Source organism: Schistocerca piceifrons, chromosome 3, assembly GCF_021461385.2.
Source record: "Schistocerca piceifrons isolate TAMUIC-IGC-003096 chromosome 3, iqSchPice1.1, whole genome shotgun sequence".
In the NCBI taxonomy this organism is placed as follows: Eukaryota; Metazoa; Arthropoda; class Insecta; order Orthoptera; family Acrididae; genus Schistocerca; species Schistocerca piceifrons.
The window spans coordinates 743,538,302-743,557,244 of record NC_060140.1 but is presented as its reverse complement, the minus strand read 5'-3'; the positions used below and the strand labels follow the sequence as shown (position 1 = coordinate 743,557,244).

The 18,943-nt window shown below is 41.4% G+C and overlaps 1 protein-coding gene across 1 annotated transcript in view; it reads right to left on the bottom strand.

Annotated features, from left to right (window-relative positions):
* Positions 1 to 18,943, bottom strand: part of LOC124789029 (partitioning defective 3 homolog) — a 285,751-nt gene that overhangs the window by 36,692 nt on the left and 230,116 nt on the right. The window contains exons 23-24 of the mRNA XM_047256316.1: positions 8,343 to 8,511; positions 3,762 to 3,993 (exon numbers count right to left, since the gene is read on the bottom strand). Of these exons, the coding sequence (XP_047112272.1) occupies positions 3,762 to 3,993; positions 8,343 to 8,511 (401 nt within the window). The remainder of the gene's footprint in view (positions 1 to 3,761; positions 3,994 to 8,342; positions 8,512 to 18,943) is intronic.

The following is an 18,943-nucleotide window of genomic DNA, read 5'->3' as shown; positions in this document are numbered from 1 at the left end:
AAATTTCACTGAAGTCTCACTTAATACAAATAAGGACAAATGGCATTAACTTTGTTATTCAAATACCAGGATTTAACTGTTATAGATATGGAAGGAAAAAAATAGAACATATATCAAAAATTAAATTTCTGGGTATGATTACTGATCATCAGTTTAAGTCACAACCATGAAAAGAATTTATCAAGCACGTTATGCTCTCTCAGTTCTAACCCCATTATTAAAATGACAGCACTTGCTCCCAATGAGCTGGTCTGCAAATGCCCGTTCAGCCTAAATGTATATGACTCTTGTTTGGGAAACAAATTTGTGTGTTCCTCATACAAAAATATAACACATGAAGGTTATATTGTGTAGATTTATGTTCTGTGCTAGGTTGTTGAGAGAGCTTGCCGGGCTTCCCTTTCTCTTTCACTGTGGTCCTCTTCTGCAAGTACATCTGATTAATTTGTTAAAGATTATTTTTTAATAAGTTTCAAATTAGATATGTTGTAACATAATGTTGCAGTATGGTGGCCACAGCAATCCAGTCCTTATCAAATTCTCATGGGGAATGAATCAATCGCTGGTGAACAGAAAACAACTCTCAGATGTAAAAATCATTGTGGTCATAGTAGTGTCAACATGATGGTAAGCAGTGAAATTGTTTTGTCATCATGGCAGTGTTGCAGAAGGGCTAGAGCTTCAAGCAACCTTCTTAATGTGCAATTTCTCCTGACGTTTAATGCTGCACTGATATGTCTGCCCAGTGAGAAAATAACATAAAAATGCCTGGGCTTGGTGTGGCATCTATGCAGATTATATTTTCGACATCTCCTCCTAAACCACTGGACAGATTTAAACCAAACTTGGTACACATATCACTATCTGTTTAGAAGGAATTGCTGTGAGGTAAAGAACCATCCATCAATCAATCAAAGAGGTGGGGGTGAAAAAATAGTGTAGCCCATGAAGTGTGAAAACCAATAATTTAGTCATCCAGTATTTGAGAGCACTTGGAGACTTGCAATAAACTTTACACATAATTTAAAAATTTAGAAAACTTTTTCTCGCTGGAGACCCCCCCCCCCCCCCCCCCAAAAAAAAGAAAAAAAAAACAACCCTGATAAAAGGAATAAAGTTTATTGCTTACTACATTTTTGCTGTTCATGCAGTCAAACTGCAAAATGAAGCATTATGTTTTAATATATTACTTCCTTGTTACTAACTGTATTAGTGACATTTTATAGATAGTATTCACATATACCACTGGATGTAAAATAAAAATTACATCATTGTACAACACTTAGTTCAGGATGTAGGGTATCATAAACATTAAGATGCAGCAAAACTACCTTATCGTGTAGGATTTTTAAATTTATTACTTCGTTGCTACAAACTTTATTTGTAACACATTTCACAGAGAGTAGCCACATATAACACTGGATGTACCTGCAAAGTTACATTATTGTGTAGCTCGTAGTTCAAGAGATGTTAAGTTACAGACAATGAGCTGTATGACTTTGAAACTACAGGGCGAAATTCGCTAGGCATACAGGTGAAATACGTGTACAAATACATGTAAAATATGTTAAATATACGTAAAATATATTTGGCATGTGCATATGCAGGCAAAGCTAAGGGTAAAAGGCTCATTCTAAACCCTTGGAGCGATTGCAATCAAATTTAGTACAATACTAGTTACAATCTGGAAAAAAATATTATAGGTGTAAGAACCATGAGCTTCCTCTAGGGATAGCTGTGATAACATGGAGAGAGAAGGGAGGATGATGAGATGGACAAACAATGTGAGAGAAGGAGGAGACAGGCACATATAGGATAAGGAGGATGAGATGGACAGAGACAGGAAGAGAGGAGGAGATGGGGGATGGGCAGAGGGAGGGAGGGAGGATATGGGAGATGGGCAGAGGGAGGGAGGGAGGGAGGGAGGATATGGGAGATGGGCGGAGGGAGGGAGGGAGGGAGGGAGGGAGGATATGGGAGGGAGGGAGGGAGGGAGGGAGGAAGGATATGGGAGATGGGCAGAGAGAGAGAGCGCGAGAGAGAGAGAGAGAGAGAGAGAGAGAGAGAGAGAGAGAGAGAGAGAGAGAGAGAGAGAGAGAGGGGGGGGGATGGAGGACATGGACAGAGAGAGCGAGGAGGAAGGGGTGGACTAGTAGAAGTCTGGAATAAATACATACCCAGACAATGCCAGGTACTCAGCAAGCGAATGAATAAAATCTCCTTATGATTCCATCTGCATCAAATGGCTGAAATTTCATGAGCTTTCAGTCAAGTTTTTCTTGACCATTACGTGGTTACTGATTGTCATGTTTTCTGATGGGGTATTTGTTGGATTGAACTATTATCCTTTAGAATGTTTGGCTTCAGGCTAAGAAGCCATGTAATGATGAAACCAATGAACGAATGAGTGTGCACTTCTGAAAACTAATAACTTTATCTAGGGAAAACTCAACCTAAAATGCAAGCCCATGAAACTATAACAACATTGTGAACAGCTTCATCCTTTTCTTAGTTATATGGAGCAAGCTACAGTGTCACTGATCCTCAGTCCACATTGAATACGGTGCTATAAAGTCCCCTATCTGCCTACACCTGCTTCAATCTTGTGATGACCAGATCTCACACTGGAGACTTGGACATGGGTCCAGCAATGCATGCTTATTTTTTTATCATGGCATATATGACACTCTGTCATACTGCCCAGTTGTCAACAGTATTCCTATGTACCCCAGGTATTCTGGTGGAAATAAAAGAAAAAGCAAGAAAATGGTATCACTGCAGTTTGGGTATGATTCAATATGGCTTTCTTAAAACATGTAAGAGATACTGATAGCCATGCACAATCATGCAGAGGGGCTATAATAAGGTACATAAAATGAAACTGAATAAAGGGTTAACAATTTACTGCAATGATTGCCACAAATATTTTATCCTTGCTGATCAGTATCTATTTTACAATGGATAGAACACAATATTATTAAGCTGTTTCCAGCCACACGTTGCTGTGACTTAGTCTGGTTACACAGAAAAGAAAGAAAACAGAAAGCATATGTTTCTTGTGTGTATGGAAATTGGATTTACTCTGCAATCTCTTCCTCTTTCCCCTCTCAGTCCATCACCTCCTCTCCCCCTCTCTCTATTTCATCCTGCCACTTCTCTGCCCCCCCCCCCCTCCATCTCCATCTCCCACAGCCCCTCTCTCTTCTCTCTGTCTAGCAGCTCCTTTCCACTTTCTACGCTCATTTCCTCCTACCCTTTGTCCATCTCCTATTCCCCCCCCCTTCCCCCCCAGCTCTCTTTCCGACCTTGAACTTGTTTAGTGTTATTCCAAGTTCATATCGTGTAGAATGCAATGTTGTGCCAAAATTTTGGAGAAATCTGTGAACAACATCTGAAGATACACGATTTTAAACAAAGAACATTTACATTTTTATTTATATAGATGTAGAGAAGCATTTGAAAAACTACAATTTTCATAAATTTTAAACATGTAGACAGTTCTCTTTATTCATTTAAAAGAGAAATGAGGAAAACATGGTAATAGTATATTTATAGCAATTATGAAAGGATTGTTGACAATTTTCTACAATTCATTGTCTTATCCTTGAATGAAATTCCACCAGGATGTACACAGTTTTGAATAGGTGACAAAATTCATTATTTTTAAGTGTAGAAAAAGTACACTCCTACCAGACTTTGTATTCGCATGCAACTATTTAACATGTTAAGTACTTTACAAAACGTTTGGGTATTGGACCTACCTGAACATGGAGCCAATGCCCTTGAGTAAGCCTGGTTTCTTCTTCAGTCCAGCACCACTTGCAGAGTTACTAATTTTCATTTTTCCATCAAGAACTGCATTCATGGAAGACTGCCGAGGGCCTCCACGAGAAACGCTGCACTCAGAGTCCCCCAGACCCTGCCCAGCTGACACGTCCTCCTCAGCAACTAGGCATTGGAACAATCGTGCTTCCACTGCGTAATGCTTCTCTACTGTATTGCAGTTTGGGGAGAGCAAGGGAGATACACCACAGGGTTAGTGAGACACACACCAGCACAAGTTAGGAGACAAAGCATGCTATCAGGGCAAGCCAAAGCACTATGCACAGCTCTGTTAAACAAAAATTAGTGTTTATATTAGCTTTACTAAAAGTTATTTTCATAATCCTGGGGGTACTGAAATAGAACCTGGAAGAAGTGAGAGAGACTGTCAACAAAGCTATAACCAAGAAATGCTTTACCAAAATACAATGCCATACAGGGACTTCAAAAATGCAAGTTATACTTGTTGTCACATGCTAAGATAATGGGGGGGCAACAGTGACTTAGTCAGGAAACGAGTACATGTTCCAGGTTTCCTGTAGACCATTCTGTTGTGGTACAGATAACAAGTGCATCACAGTGCGTGTCTGAAATAGCTTGGCAACTGGAAGCCTGCTCCAAAGCTGAAATACATGGGACATCATGAATCTTGCGGGAAAAATATGTAAATTGCACACTATAATGAATCCTATCCTACTGGATCTATTGCTCATTTACAGAAAGCTGCTACACCATCTAAATTTTCTCAAAATATGAACACATTATTATTTGTAAATTGTGTAATTCATGTTTGTGGAGGTTTACTAATCTTTCTAGCCATCGGATGTGATTTGTCCGCAAATGTAATTCTCCATTTGTGTATCTATATATTCTCATACTTTGATCTTACACCATAAAAATTAGCAGGCAAACAATTAACAGAAAATGCTCTAAAAATGAATAATATTATTTTTGCTATTTTTAACATGTATTTTTAAATGCAGATGAAGCATATGTTTTTATCTATGATTTTATATATTTCTTACTATTGATATATAATTGATATTGCAACATAATAGGAAGTTTCCAATATTAATATTTACAAGTTTTGTAACTTTGTTATCGTTATTATTACTAAAAACTTTCACATAAATTTGTATCTTCAAGAGACATTGTATATGCTATATCTGATTTATAATCTAGAAAACTGAAGTTTTTGGGGTGTTCTGAAAAGATTAAGAAACAGTTATACTACTTTTAGTATGTTTGTTTGGTGCCAATTGAGACGGTCTCATTTAGTTCAGTTAAGACTCATTAAAACCGAGAGAAACTCTCAAAGAGTATGTAACAAGCTCTTAGTTTCATGGTTTGATATTTACTTGTGATATTGTGAAAATACGTGTGAAATGTTATGCAGAATGATGAATAAACCACATTTTGAGACAGAAGAATTATCATCTCCATGCCACGTCATTTCAAACCCCAGACGTTTTATATATATATATATATATATATATATATATCCCCCATGAATCATCACCTACCAAATTTGGTAAATCTGTACAACTAAAAGGACATGTATATTAGTGTGGATGTGTCACTATTAGTATTAATCTCAATGACACAGAAAACTACAAAAACATATTTATAGCTAACACACCACTCAAAACTTTGTTCAGCTTTTCTGATAATAAGCAAAACACAGATATGTATATTTTCGACTACTAATAACTAATTTTTTATTCAGTTTTATTTCAGCATTGGACTACTGCACCTTTTCAAACACTCCCAGATAGTGTCTAATGATTTTGTAATCTTTCCTGATGAACCAATTGGCTTGCATTGCCCCCAAACAATGATCCAAAGGATTAAAAGCTTTGGGATTCCAGGGCATGGAATTGATCCTATTCTAGCTAACCACGTGCCATCATAGCTATCATCTGGTGCATCTGCAACAAGGGCCTGAATGTGTCACAGCCTTGTCATGCATAAACAATATGCTTCCTCTTATTTACTGGGAAACATTCCGTTAAAGCCTGGACACCTTTCTGAACGAAGTCCTAGTAGACACTAGCTGTAAGATTTTCTGGTCATCTACAACACATAATCTGAAATTTCTCCTGTGTCTATCCTGCATTGCACCATGAGGATTTGCAGCTGTCCCAGACTTACTCCGAAATACATCACATGTTATCACAATGTGCCTTATGTTTATACCTCGATCTACCGATAGTGTTTGCGAAATGCTCACTTGCTTGTGAAAAGTATGAGGGAATGTTGACCAACTCCAATCCACTGTTTTTAATTCAACAGAAGATGTCTCTTAATGAAATGATAAACAGCAGCAGAGGTTGGATGACTTCTGTATTCTACTTGGAAATGCATTCTGATACAGCCGTATAGCCTCTCATCCATTATAATTTGAGAGGTCATACATTCATCGAGTTACCTGCTCATAAAATAAATAAACTGCCATGGGTAAATTGTAGACCTACCAAGTAACACTCTACTACCATGCCCACAAGTACACAACTGCAAATTTGACTAGAAAATAATGCATTGTTATTGAGGATAAAATGAGTGAACCAGCAGACTGACAGTTATAAACACCACCTGATTCTCTAAAAAAGTGACAGTTAATTACTGATGGCAAACTTCAATCGCTGGATTCTGTGCCTAAGTACATATACCATAATATTTCAGTAATTACTCAAAAATAAAGTATTTTTTCTGATGTAAGTTTATTAGGCGCTTTTTTCTTGCTATGATGTGAGGAAGCTCAATGTTTGTAGTATTTCTGATACAAGTTATCTTTGCCACTTGTTGACAATTCACAATGTAAGTAGAGTAATCACTAAGCAGCAACACTCAAATATGTATAAGGGGCAGGATAGGGGGAGGAGGTGGAGAAGGAATGACAACACATGCTTTGGTTGACTGACAAATTCTTGAAGCTAATGCATTTTTACATTTCACTAAACTAGAAGCTGATCAGAGAATTGTTAATAATCTATGAACAAGCCAAAATTAATCATTAAACTTGGATTTGCATGCAAATGTTACAATGTATAAAAAGAAACCCACAGTTTACATCCATGTCACAGTTAACTTGGTATTAGAGCAAAGATATTAAAAGGACTCTAGATAATGACACATGTCATGTCCTTCTGCAGCAAACCCACTATAAAATCAAGGACTGTACACAGGACGAAGTACTTTGGACAAACACATACCACACCTGGAAATATTTTTAAAAAATAGACATGGAAACAAGCATAGAAAATATTCTCACACAAAGCGTCAAATCATTATTGTGAATATTAATGAGATTTATATATAGTACATAATGAAAGTTTTTGTTTAATTGCTAAACTGGAATTACTATTAATCAGGAATCATCTTGAAAAAAGTTATACAATAATGTCATGGATGGAAAAGCTGATCAGGTACTTAATGTTAACATTTGGAGAACCTTCCAATTAAATAAATAGCCTTCATTTTCAGTCAGTTTATAGACCGTTCTGTATCCAAGTTTGCAGCTTTTGTGGGTTTATATTTTCTGACTTTTTAGCATGTGTGATCTGAAGAAGCCAAGCTACTTAACAAGTCCATTATAAAACAGTTCAGATTAATAGCATATGCTAAATGAATTATGGTAGGTATGAGATGAGTCACAGAAGATGTAGAAAGTAAGATATTGCCAGTGCCAAATGCTGTTCAGATTTATCAAGTTGTAATAATAGATTATGTCTTATACATTTGTCATGGAAATGAGAACTTTCCATCGATTTGTTCCTCAATGCACCAACAGAAATGTTGGTGAGTTCACTTATTGGAGGCAAAGTTTGTCCATGATTTATGACAAAAAAAAAAATCTTTATCTAAATGTATCACAATTGTTCTTGGGCAGACAAATGAAGTTAAAATACTTATTTATAAAAGAATAAATAATGGAAATAACAATATGAATTAGAAATTAGTAATTACATGCTGATCTGTGTTTATGAGAAAAACTTCAAGTGTTGCAGTAATAAACCCGGAAATCATCACAACTAAAAACAGCTTAGTAAATCAGAGTATGGTAAAATGGCAGTGTTTCTTTTTTAATGAACAAGATCTGTAAGTAACTAATTTCTGCCAAAAATGATGTAAACAAATTATTGCCTAAGAATGTCATGCTGGCACAAGAGGAAGAAGCATCAGCTTAGTAATCAGAAGCATGGGCTCTTCATAACAAAAATTCCCTCCTTAGTTGACATTAATATTCTTTTAATCACCTGACTTTGACTGGAGATAAAGCTCATGGGGTTCCCCTTAATTTGTAAAATTTGATACATCCTGAAAGGGAGCTCGTTTGACACCACTGAAGATATAATGCATATTCCTTTGTTAAGTTTTATTGATCACTACAATGAAATAATAAAATATGATTTTGATATTCAAATGAATAAATTACTTTTAAGGAAGTGCTGGAGATACCCTTAATCTTTGACATCTATGAAAGCTTTTATGTAAACTAATATTACATCTGGTATACTTACGAGTTTCCATATCCAATGCTCGAGCCCGAACATCAGCCAGAGGTGCCTCATAACTGCGATCCACTGCTGCGCGGAAGCTTTCATTACACCCACGGCCCCTTACCACACGCACAACCCCCTGTGCATTACGATAGGTGTAGGCTGGATCACAGTCTTCCTGCATCTGGATCTGAAAATGTACAATACTTGTGAGATGGGTCAGTTAAATTAGTAATGGACTTCCTCCCTGTTTTCCCTGGAGGCATCTGGGGAGCTTTGCGCTCTAACTTTTCTTTTGCAGAAATGTTATATTTTAGTCACTGATGATAAAGGCTTTGTATCTCCTTGTTATGCCTTTTCTGATGCTGCGGAAGTTCTTCAGAACATTGCTTAACTGTTTCACTATGCAGTTCCCTCAGGCCTTATTATAATGTTTTACTTAAAGGTTTGATACTACCTGCTGGCTAGTGGATTCTCTTCAATGCAACAGCCTTATTCTGGCTTAATATTACTACCACTAAATAGAAAATAGAAGGATGTGAAGATTTTAAAGTGAAAGAGTGATATAACCTATTTCATAACACCCACTCTCTGTAACTTTCTATGGAAAAACTACATCAGATGCTTATCATATTTAGACCCACCATCTCTTTCCCTAATTCTGGAGAGTATAGTCCTCAGAAATGTAGTTATTTTACATTGAACCAGGTCTAGCTATAATTAGTTCATTGTTTTTACAATGATATTTTTCAAGGTCCACATTCAGGATCAGAACATCAGCCTTCATAACTGAAACGTAATTTAACTTTTGATGTAACTCTTCAGGCTTTCCCGGCGATCTAATGACATCTTGGGTTGTCGGGTGTTCTGCCGGATATCAGCATCGTACTTGCACGATATTTCAGTCACGTAGCTTGTGACCTTCATCAGGTGCGACCTGAGACTGCTCCTAGAGTGGACCTGGTCCAGTATTTATGCCTATGGCCTTCTCCCTCCACCAACGGCTGGAGGCGCTTCCTCTGTGGTCCACGCCCATTCCCTGCGACCTGCTGGAGAGTTGCCGCTCCGTTTTCCATCCGCTGCGGTTCTAGGTGTTGGGACAGTGTTATAAGAGAATCGATAGAAATTAAAATAGCTGATGATCTTATGAACCGTGACACAGGGTACCAGCTAAGCAGAGCCTGGGACCCGGCTCTGGAATTGTTAAAGGAGCAACGGGGCCAGCTGCAACACTACACAAACAGAAGAACCAGAGACATGGAGATGGAAGACGAGCCCCTGACGGACTGCCAGGTGCACCAGACCGAAGATGGAACACCCAGAAGTGGGACTGGTGGGCGCGGACCACAGAGGGAACATCCAGAGCCGCAGCGGATGAAAAACGGAGCGGCAACACTCCAACAGGTCGTGGTGAGCGGGCGCAGACCGCAGGGGGAACGCTTGGTACCCCAGACCGTAGATGAAACCCCCAGGAGCGGGTTTGGTGGGCGCGGACCGCAGAGGGAACACCTAGAACCGCAGAGGTAACACCTAGAACCGCAGCGGACAGGAAAATGGAGCAGCAACACTCCAGCAGGTCGCAGGGAATGGGCGCAGAGCACAGAGAAAGCACCTGCAGCCGTTGTGGAGGGGGAAGGTCATAGGCATAAATACTGGACCAGGTCCACTCGAGGAGCAGTCTCAGGTCACACCTGATGAAGGTCACGAGCTACGTGACCAAAATATCATGCAAGTACGACGCTGATATCCGGCAGAACACCCGACAAACCAAGATGTCATTAGATCGCCGGGAAAGCCTGAAGAGTTACATCAAAAGTCTCTACGGGGAGGAGATGTATCAGAATATCAAGAAGCTGGACAAGCTACGGCAGAAGAAAGGGAAGATGCTGAGTTCTCTCAGTTTTTTGCTGAGGTGTCGAGATGGAGAAGTGGTACCAGTATTTGCCAGAATTAAACATCACATCAACTCCAGAGCGGCGAACAAGATAAAACGCAGAGCTAGCATGGCACTGGTGAGAGAGAGGATTCGAGATATGCGCCACAGGTTAGATGTTGTGGCCAGTGAGCTGTTACACATTCATCTGTACATGGCAGCCTCCTTAACAAGAGAAGATTGGGATTGGGTAGACCGTGCCTCCTGGTCTTTAGCTGGGTGTGCTAGATGGAATGCCTCATCTTGCCAATCTGCAAAGTTTGACTGCATGAGTAAGAAAGCACAGCAGATGGAAGAGACACGCACTGTGACGAATTTGAGTGGCATACAGTTTGATGATACAACCTTACAGGTACTCAGCAAGGGTCTCAACTTTGCTACGACCCCTAGAAACGTACCCATTTCAGGTTTCGTCAGTGCAGTAGAGCAAGTTGCAGCCACACTTCCACCTAATGTGGCAGAGGAAGTCCGCCGAGAGACCTGCAGGGCCCTCACCAAGGCCAGGCCGCCGAAATCGAACATCACAACCGAGGAGAGGCTTGCACTCAAGAAACTACGGGAAGACAACAGCACTGTGGCACTGCCAGCAGACAAAGGGAACTCCACTGTCATCTTGCAGCGGGTGGATTATGATGAGAAAGTACACCAACTTCTGGAGGACCCTGCATACAGAATTCTGGAGTGTGACCCCACGGACAAGGTGGCCAAGAAGACTAGTGCTCTCTTGAAGGAAACAGGGATGCCCGATAAGATCATCAGACAACTACGGGAAAAAGCGCCAGTGCCACCTAGACTGTATGGTCTGCCTAAAATACACAAGGAGGGCGTGCCCCTACGTCCTATTGTCAGTAATATTGGGGCACCTACGTACACAGCAGCCGAGTACTTGAAAGGTCTCCTGTCTCCATATGTGGGGAAATGTATTCACCACATCCACAACTCAGAAGATTTCCTGCAATGCCTCAAGCAACTGCCCATCACAGATTCGGACATCATGGTTAGTTTTGATGTGGTATCGCTGATCACCAGGGTCCCACTGAAGGACTCACTAGAACTGATTGCAGAGAAATTTGATGGTGCTCTGTTAGACCTGTTCAGTCATACACTGACATCCACGTATTTGCTGTACAGAAACCAATATTACGAGCAAACTGAAGGTGTAGCTATGGGCAGCCCACTGTCCCCTGTGGTTGCCAACATGTTTATGGAGAGTTTTGAGGAGAGGGCATTGGAGACAGCCACATTTAAACCCACATGCTTCTTTAGGTATGTGGATGACACCTTCGTGATCTGGCCACATGGGATGGACAGGCTCAATGAGTTTCTTGAACATCTTAACTCATGTCACCCTAATATCAAGTTCACCATGGAACTGGAGAAGAATGGCCAGCTGCCATTTCTGGATGTACTAGTCCAGAGGAAAGCAGATCGATCAATTGGCCACAGTGTGTACCGAAAACCAACACACACTGATTTATATCTTCAGGCCAGCAGCTGTCACCACCCTGCACAGAAGAATGGGGTTCTGAAGACTTTGGTCCACAGAGCATGTGCCCTGTCAGACCAAGAGAATCTACCTATAGAGATAGAACGTCTCAAAACAGTTTTCTCCAAGAATGGATACACGGACAGACAAATTGAGAGGGCACTCCAACCAGCCACTAAACCACAGGTTCCTGAAGAAGACCAAGATGAAGCAAAGGAGGTGGCATATCTGCCCTATGCTGGCTATTTCTGCCAGAATCAGTACGATCCTCCATAAACACAATATCAAGCGTGTTTTCTGTCCATCCAACAAGATCAGGGGACTGCTGGGGAGTGTCAAAGACGACCTGGGGTTACGAAAACCAGGGATTTACAATATACCTTCTCAATGTGGCATGTCCTACATTGGCCAGACGACAAGAACTGTGGAGATCAGGTGCAAAGAACATCAGAGGCACACTAGATTAAGACAGGTGACTAAGTCAGCCATTGCTGAACACTGTCTAGAACTAGATCATGCCATGAAGTATGAGGATACCAAGATTCTAGCACAAACACCCAGATTTTGGGACAGTGTTATAAGAGAATCGATAGAAATTAAAATGGCTGACGATCTTATGAACCGTGACACAGGGTACCAGCTAAGCAGAGCCTGGGATCCGGCTCTGGAATTGTTAAAGGAGCAACAGGGCCAGCTGCAACACTACACAAACAGAAGAACCAGAGACATGGAGATGGAAAACGAGCCCCTGACGGACTGCCAGGCGCACCAGACCGAAGATGGAACAATGGAACACCCAGAAGTGGGACTGGTGGGCGCGGACCGCAGAGGGAACATCCAGTGCCGCAGCGGTCGAAAAACGGAGCGGCAATGCTCCAACAGGTCGTGGTGAGCGGGCGCGGACCGCAGGGGGAACGCTTGGTACCCCAGACTGTGGATGAAACCCCCAGGAGCGGCTTTGGTGGGCGCGGGCCGCAGAGCGAACACCTAGAACCGCAGTGGACGGAAAACGGAGCAGCAACGCTCCAGCAGGTCGCAGGGAATGGGCGCGGACCACAGAGGAAGCACCTGCAGCCGTTGGTGGAGGGGGAAGGCCATAGGCATAAATACTGGACCAGGTCCACTCGAGGAGCAGCCTCAGGTTGCACCTGATGAAGGTCACGAGCTACGTGACCGATATATCGTGCAAGTACGACGCTGATATCCGGCAGAACACCCGACAACCCAAGATGTAATTTAACTTTTGACATATTAACAGCAAACTGTCAGCAGGACTTTAGTCAGAATACGATTGTCAAAAGGGACGGGTTGGAATCCAGTCGCACCTTGGTTGCTGGTTGAAATGAAAAGGTTCTTTGCTTTGAAGCAAGTCTTATAATCATCATAATTGTTCCCTACTTTGTTTAACCTTTAAGCATAGGTGTGCATCTTAACCCCGAACCTTTCGACATACAGTTTCCAATTAAAAAAAAAATTATGTCATCTGTTTGAGTAATTGAAACAGTCTTGTCATCAATATTAGTTATATGTTTTCATGTGTTGCAGAAGGGCATTTAATAGGAGAAACTGTGTCCAGTGCAGTATTAAACACCGCTGTTTCACCCGATAATGGGCCGGCTGCAGGTCCAGGTCCTTGTAATTATTGCCACGTTGTTGTTCTTTTGAGCTGGCTACTGTGGCCAAGCAGTTCTAGGTGCTTCAGTCTGAAACAGCGCTGCTGCAATGGTCGCAGGTTCGAATCCTGCCTCAGGCATCGATGTCTGTGATGTCCTTAGATTAGTTAGGTTTAAGTAGTTCTAAGTCTAGGGGACTGATGACCTCAGATGTTACGTCCCATAGTGCTCAGAGCCATTTGAACCATTTTGTTGTTCTTTTGATTCCTCTTGTAACAGTTTATTCATTTCACAAATTTGTTAATTTGTAAAGAAAACAAATTTATGATTATATATTGTTAAATGAACAGGTTATTTGAAAAGAAAGTTACATTGGTGGGTCCTCCCTTCCACGTTTTCCTAGATACCAGTAATTACCACGTCTCATTGGTAGCAGAGCATGCTTGTCGATCCATTAGCAGGGGGCTATCATGAATTTCATTTCACGCAACCTGCTTCAGTTTAAAATTTGTACTTTATTCTTTTGGGACATTGTCTAATTATTGCCTTTTGTCCGCAGCTGCAGCATGGATCCACATCAGTGTCTCGGTATTTCGTCCTTAAGATGGGATCACCTCGAGTGTGAACTAAGTATTAGGCAACAAAATGTTCTTGGAATGGTGGGGGAACTGGCAGCCATGCTAATGGTGGCATTGTCAGAGCCACACACTGTTTCTGTCACCATGGTCAGCGAGGTGAGCCAAAATTTACAGATGATCATAGTATGATTGAGTTGTTTAAAAGAAAATCTCTCCTTTCTCCAAAATATTGAACCAACCATGAGGCAGGTGAAGCACATTCATGGACAATAAACCACCTGAACAATATAATAAAGGATCTTAAATTTCTATAACCGAGCCCTGAGCAGTTAGCAAGTGTCACTCAGTTTAATACTCTTTTGTTTGATTTGCAAACCTAAACTGCAGCTTTAGCATTTGAAAATGGTGTTGATACAAATAATATAGAATGTGTTTCTGACAGTCCAATAGCCAAATGTGGATCTGTTGCTTGAAGTAAAAGTGATTGGTCTGGGGAATATTTTGCCTACCTCTCTAACCTGATGATGTGTCTCTTAAATAGTATTCAGGAACTGTCAATTGAAACCTTAGAAAATATACAGCAGGTATTGTGGCTGCTACTTAAGTTTGAGTTGCCTGCTGATGCATTAAGGCTTCCCAATCACATAGTACTTATGGCACTCAACCCATTAGCATGTGGTAGCTTAAGTAATCTGCTATCCGAAACCTTACTGCAGGGTAAGACAATCGGGCAATTGATCATGGAGGGCAAGTTATCAGACTGTATGCACGCACATAGAGCTAGATCTTAGATATTATTGGTGTGTGCAGGACTCACACGAATCATTGTTTGAATATGTCGAGCAGGTTCGTGAGGCAGTATCGGCACTATGTATGGATGCTCCTGAGGCGCATTTAGTTGCTAATGTGTTGGAAGGTATTTGGCCTGATGATAGGTCTTGGATCGCACTCTTTCCTCATCCAGTGACCCTTCATGAGTTAGAGAATCTTGTTAACTCTGTTATGAATTTATATTGGGGACATCAAGACTTATCTAACTCTGGTCCAAAAGGTAGCATGATAGGTAGAGCATGAGGTTCAATGAAATCACGGGGCTTGTTTCAGATGCGGCGCATGTGACCATTTAGTACAAGAATGCCCGGTTCCAAGGACGCCTCGTGCTGAGAAATGGCTCCAGGTGGGGGCGGCATCACATCCGCAGCTTTAGGACATGAACAGTTGTGTGGGTTACAGGATTTACATAGCTCTGTGTCACTCCTTAATCACGAGTGGTTTATTGAATATGGATACTTATGTAGATTATCTCCAGTACATCCTTCAATTAACAGTTGTCAGGTGGCCAATGGCCAAGAGTTACCTCTGTGAGGGGAATTATTTCCATGTATACATTTTCATGGCCTGTCAAGTTTTTATTAGTTATGGGACTGGTGCCTGACTTAATTCTAGGGCATGATTTCGTCCATAAGGCCGGTATGTTGTTAGATTTTGGTACCCGGACATTTTATTTCATATTTTCCCCCACCGATCATATAGCCTTTTCTTCATGTGCTTGTGTGGGGATGGGACATGATACAAGTAGTAGCATGTGCCTGCTTGGGGTAGACCACCTCTCTAGTCAACAAGGGAAACAATTAAGTGAACTTTTGGGAGAATTTCCTGATGTACTTTGTGACAGGTTGGGAGTCACACACATCATTAGATACCATATTTGTGTGATAGATGATGTGCCGGTTCACCAGTCTCCATATCACTTGTCACCACCTAAGATAAAAATATTGTGGTACAAAATTAAGGGCGTGTTAAAAGATGGAGTCATAAGACTGTCTACCTCCCCCTATGATTCCCCCCATTTTCTTAGGACCCAAAGATCAGGGGCAGGATTTTTGACCTGTGGTTCATTACAGGCTTCTCAATAAAAAGGTGATCTTGGAATCGGTACCACTGCCTGATCTCCACAACTGTTTCATGTGGTTTTCTGGAGCATCTTGGTTTACGGTGTTACATCTTAATCAGGCTTATTACCAGATACCTTTGATGGAGGAATCTAAGCATCTCACTGCCTTCACACAGATTTATTTTGGCCTCCTTTGAAGAGCATTTAGAGCACATCAGGATGGTACTATCCAGGCTCAGGGATGTGGGGCTGGTTGTGAAACCCTCAAAGACAACCTTGGCTAAGCATCAAGTGTCATTTTTGGGTCACTTAGTGTCTGGGGACAGAATTAGCATTGATCAGGAATGCACTAAGGCGTTGAGGAATTTTCCACAGCCACGAAATAAGAGGGAGGTTGTCCGATTTGTAGGGATGGCTAATTATTTCTGCAGATTTGTCCCAAACTTTGCACAACTTGCAGCTCCATTCAATTTGTTATGCAGAAATAATGTGAAATTCATTTGGACTGAATGTCAGCAGGTAGCCTTTGAAGGAATTAAAACTGTGATTGCCAACCCACCGGTTTTAGCAGTACTTGACTTTACAAAAAGATTTGTGGTTTAGGCTGATGCTTGCAATACAGGTGTGGCAGCAGTTCTTTTACAGGCAGATCAAGATATCAGGCATCCATTAGCATTTTCTTCTCATTGTCTGGAGGGGCCTGAGCTCAATTAGTTGGTATATGAGTGTGAAACGTTAGCTGTGTTATTTGCTCTGGAAAAATTTTGGTCCTATCTTGAACATCGTGAATTTGACCTAGAGACGGATAATCAGGCCCTTAGTTTGGTCCTAGCTTGTCCTAGGAAGACAGGGCATATTGTGAAATGGGCGGTTTGCATTTCTGCCTTCCATTTTAAGAAATCTGATAATCAGGTTGCTGATGCTCTCAGTAGGATGTTTCAACAGCACCTAATATGTATGATTCTTACCGAGGTACCCCAGCTGATTAATAATTTGAAAACTGAACAAGACCAAGATCAATTGTGATGGGGGTGGGGGGTGGGGGTAGGGTTCAGGAAGCAAATAAATACTAGATGTACAGGAGTCCTATGAGTATTTTCTGAAGAATGGCAGGGGTAGGTCTGGGGAAGCTAGAATTTGTCTCCCACGAACCTTAGAGATTCCGGTACTTCCATGACTCTCCAGCAGGAGGGCATTTAGGCCTTTATAAAACCTTAGAGAAGGTCAAGGAGCAGCTGACCTGGCCAACACTTTATATAAAGATATTAGAAGTTTAGTTAAAGAATGCCGAGACTGTAAGAAGGGGAAACCCAGTGACTCCCTGGTGAGGAGATTGCTGCAGTCAGAGAAGGAAGAGCATCCGTTGGACAAATTGTTTGTTGATCAGTAACAGCATAAGTGCCCAGATCAGAGTGGCATAAAATGATATGCAAATGCCACATTGGCAACAGTCAGTCAGTCACACCAGTTGTTCATAAACGACCAGTTATCAGTTGACAAGTTTCTTATCAATATGGGTTTGGAAGTCAATTTCTGTCCAAGAGATGCCAGCAACTCACTGATGGCAATAATGCAACATCTACTTGCTGTGGCCACTGATTCCAGAATCGCTACCAACAATGAAACATGTTTAGCACTACAACTTTATTCAACCTTCTGCCCAACTTGGACTTTTGTAATTACAGGCATGCTTTATCATATACATGGTGTGGACTTTCTGCATTATCATCAAGTTTAGCCCAACCTGGTCAACCTCCAATTAGTACCAGGATTGACAGAATGGATATTCCCTACTGGGCCTTCTGCACCACTCAAATGCAGTGCAATGTGCTTGTGGCTTTCTGCGCGAAGGTGTCTGGCATGTCTACCATGTCATCCTCACGAGAGTATGTGGATTTGCTTCCACACCTACAACAATGTGAGGCCACCTGTGTGCATCATGCAAGAACCACCCCAGGAGTCTTTACAGTTCATGTTCTGTGGTCAAATTCTTGGCACTATCTTAGGAAACACTGTTTCATAATCTACTCTTAGACTTTCCAGCACTCACTGAACCTATTTGGGGCATTAGGAAATGCTCAAACATTGCTCACCATAACATTTGCACGACACGAGGTCAACACATCACATTCGACCAATGGCGTCTGCATCCAGTGAAGCTACCTGCAAAGCTACCTGCAGCACAAGCAGAGTTCGACTAACTGCTGATAGTAGGTTGCCTACAAGAATATGGCATAATTATTAATGTAGCAAAGTGTTTATTATGAAAATGCAGGTTTAAATTCCTGGGATACTTTGTTTTCTGGCAGGACTGTCAAAGAAGTGTGACAGATGCCTCTTTTCCCAACTTACAAGGGACTTCAGTGATTCTTAGACATGCTGAACTATTATCAACAGCACCTGCCTCACCTTGAAAAGCCATTGACAGCATTATTCTCTGCAAAATACTGACACCAAAGAAGCTTTCCATGACCTCAAGAAAAATCTAGTACAGATGACGTTGCTGTGACACCCAAGATTGAAGAGTCTTTGGCACCTACAGTAGATGCAAGCTAAACATCAGAGGGAGCAGCTCTGCAACAGAAGGTTGAGAGCAATCTGGCAGCCACTTGTTTTTTTTTATCAAAGAACCTGACAAGACAACAGAAAAGTGGGTTGCAGTTGATGGTCAGTTGGTATTTACTTAGCAATTAAACATTTCCACCCAACCATCAAAGACAGGCATTTTGCAGTTTTTACTGGTGGCCATTTTTCGGCATGATCTTGATCTCAACTCACAGTGTCAATGTAGGCAGGTTGAGTAGATTGCACAGTTCTCACGTGATGAGTGGCACACAGCAGGGAAAGACAACCTGATTGGAGACTGCCTGTCTTAAAACTGTGCTACTTGAAACACTATTCACTGGGCAGAGAGAGCATTAAAATAGCAGGAGCATTCTGTTTTGCATTGAAAATCAGGTATGTGCCAGCCTGGGATGTGCCAGATAGTATCTGGTGTAACATATCAACCAGGAAGCAGCCACCCTACATACCAGAACAGCACTGTTGAGTTTTTGACATGCTGCATAACTTAGCACACCAGGAGTTTGAGCAAAAGCAAAGTTAGTCTCTGCTAAAG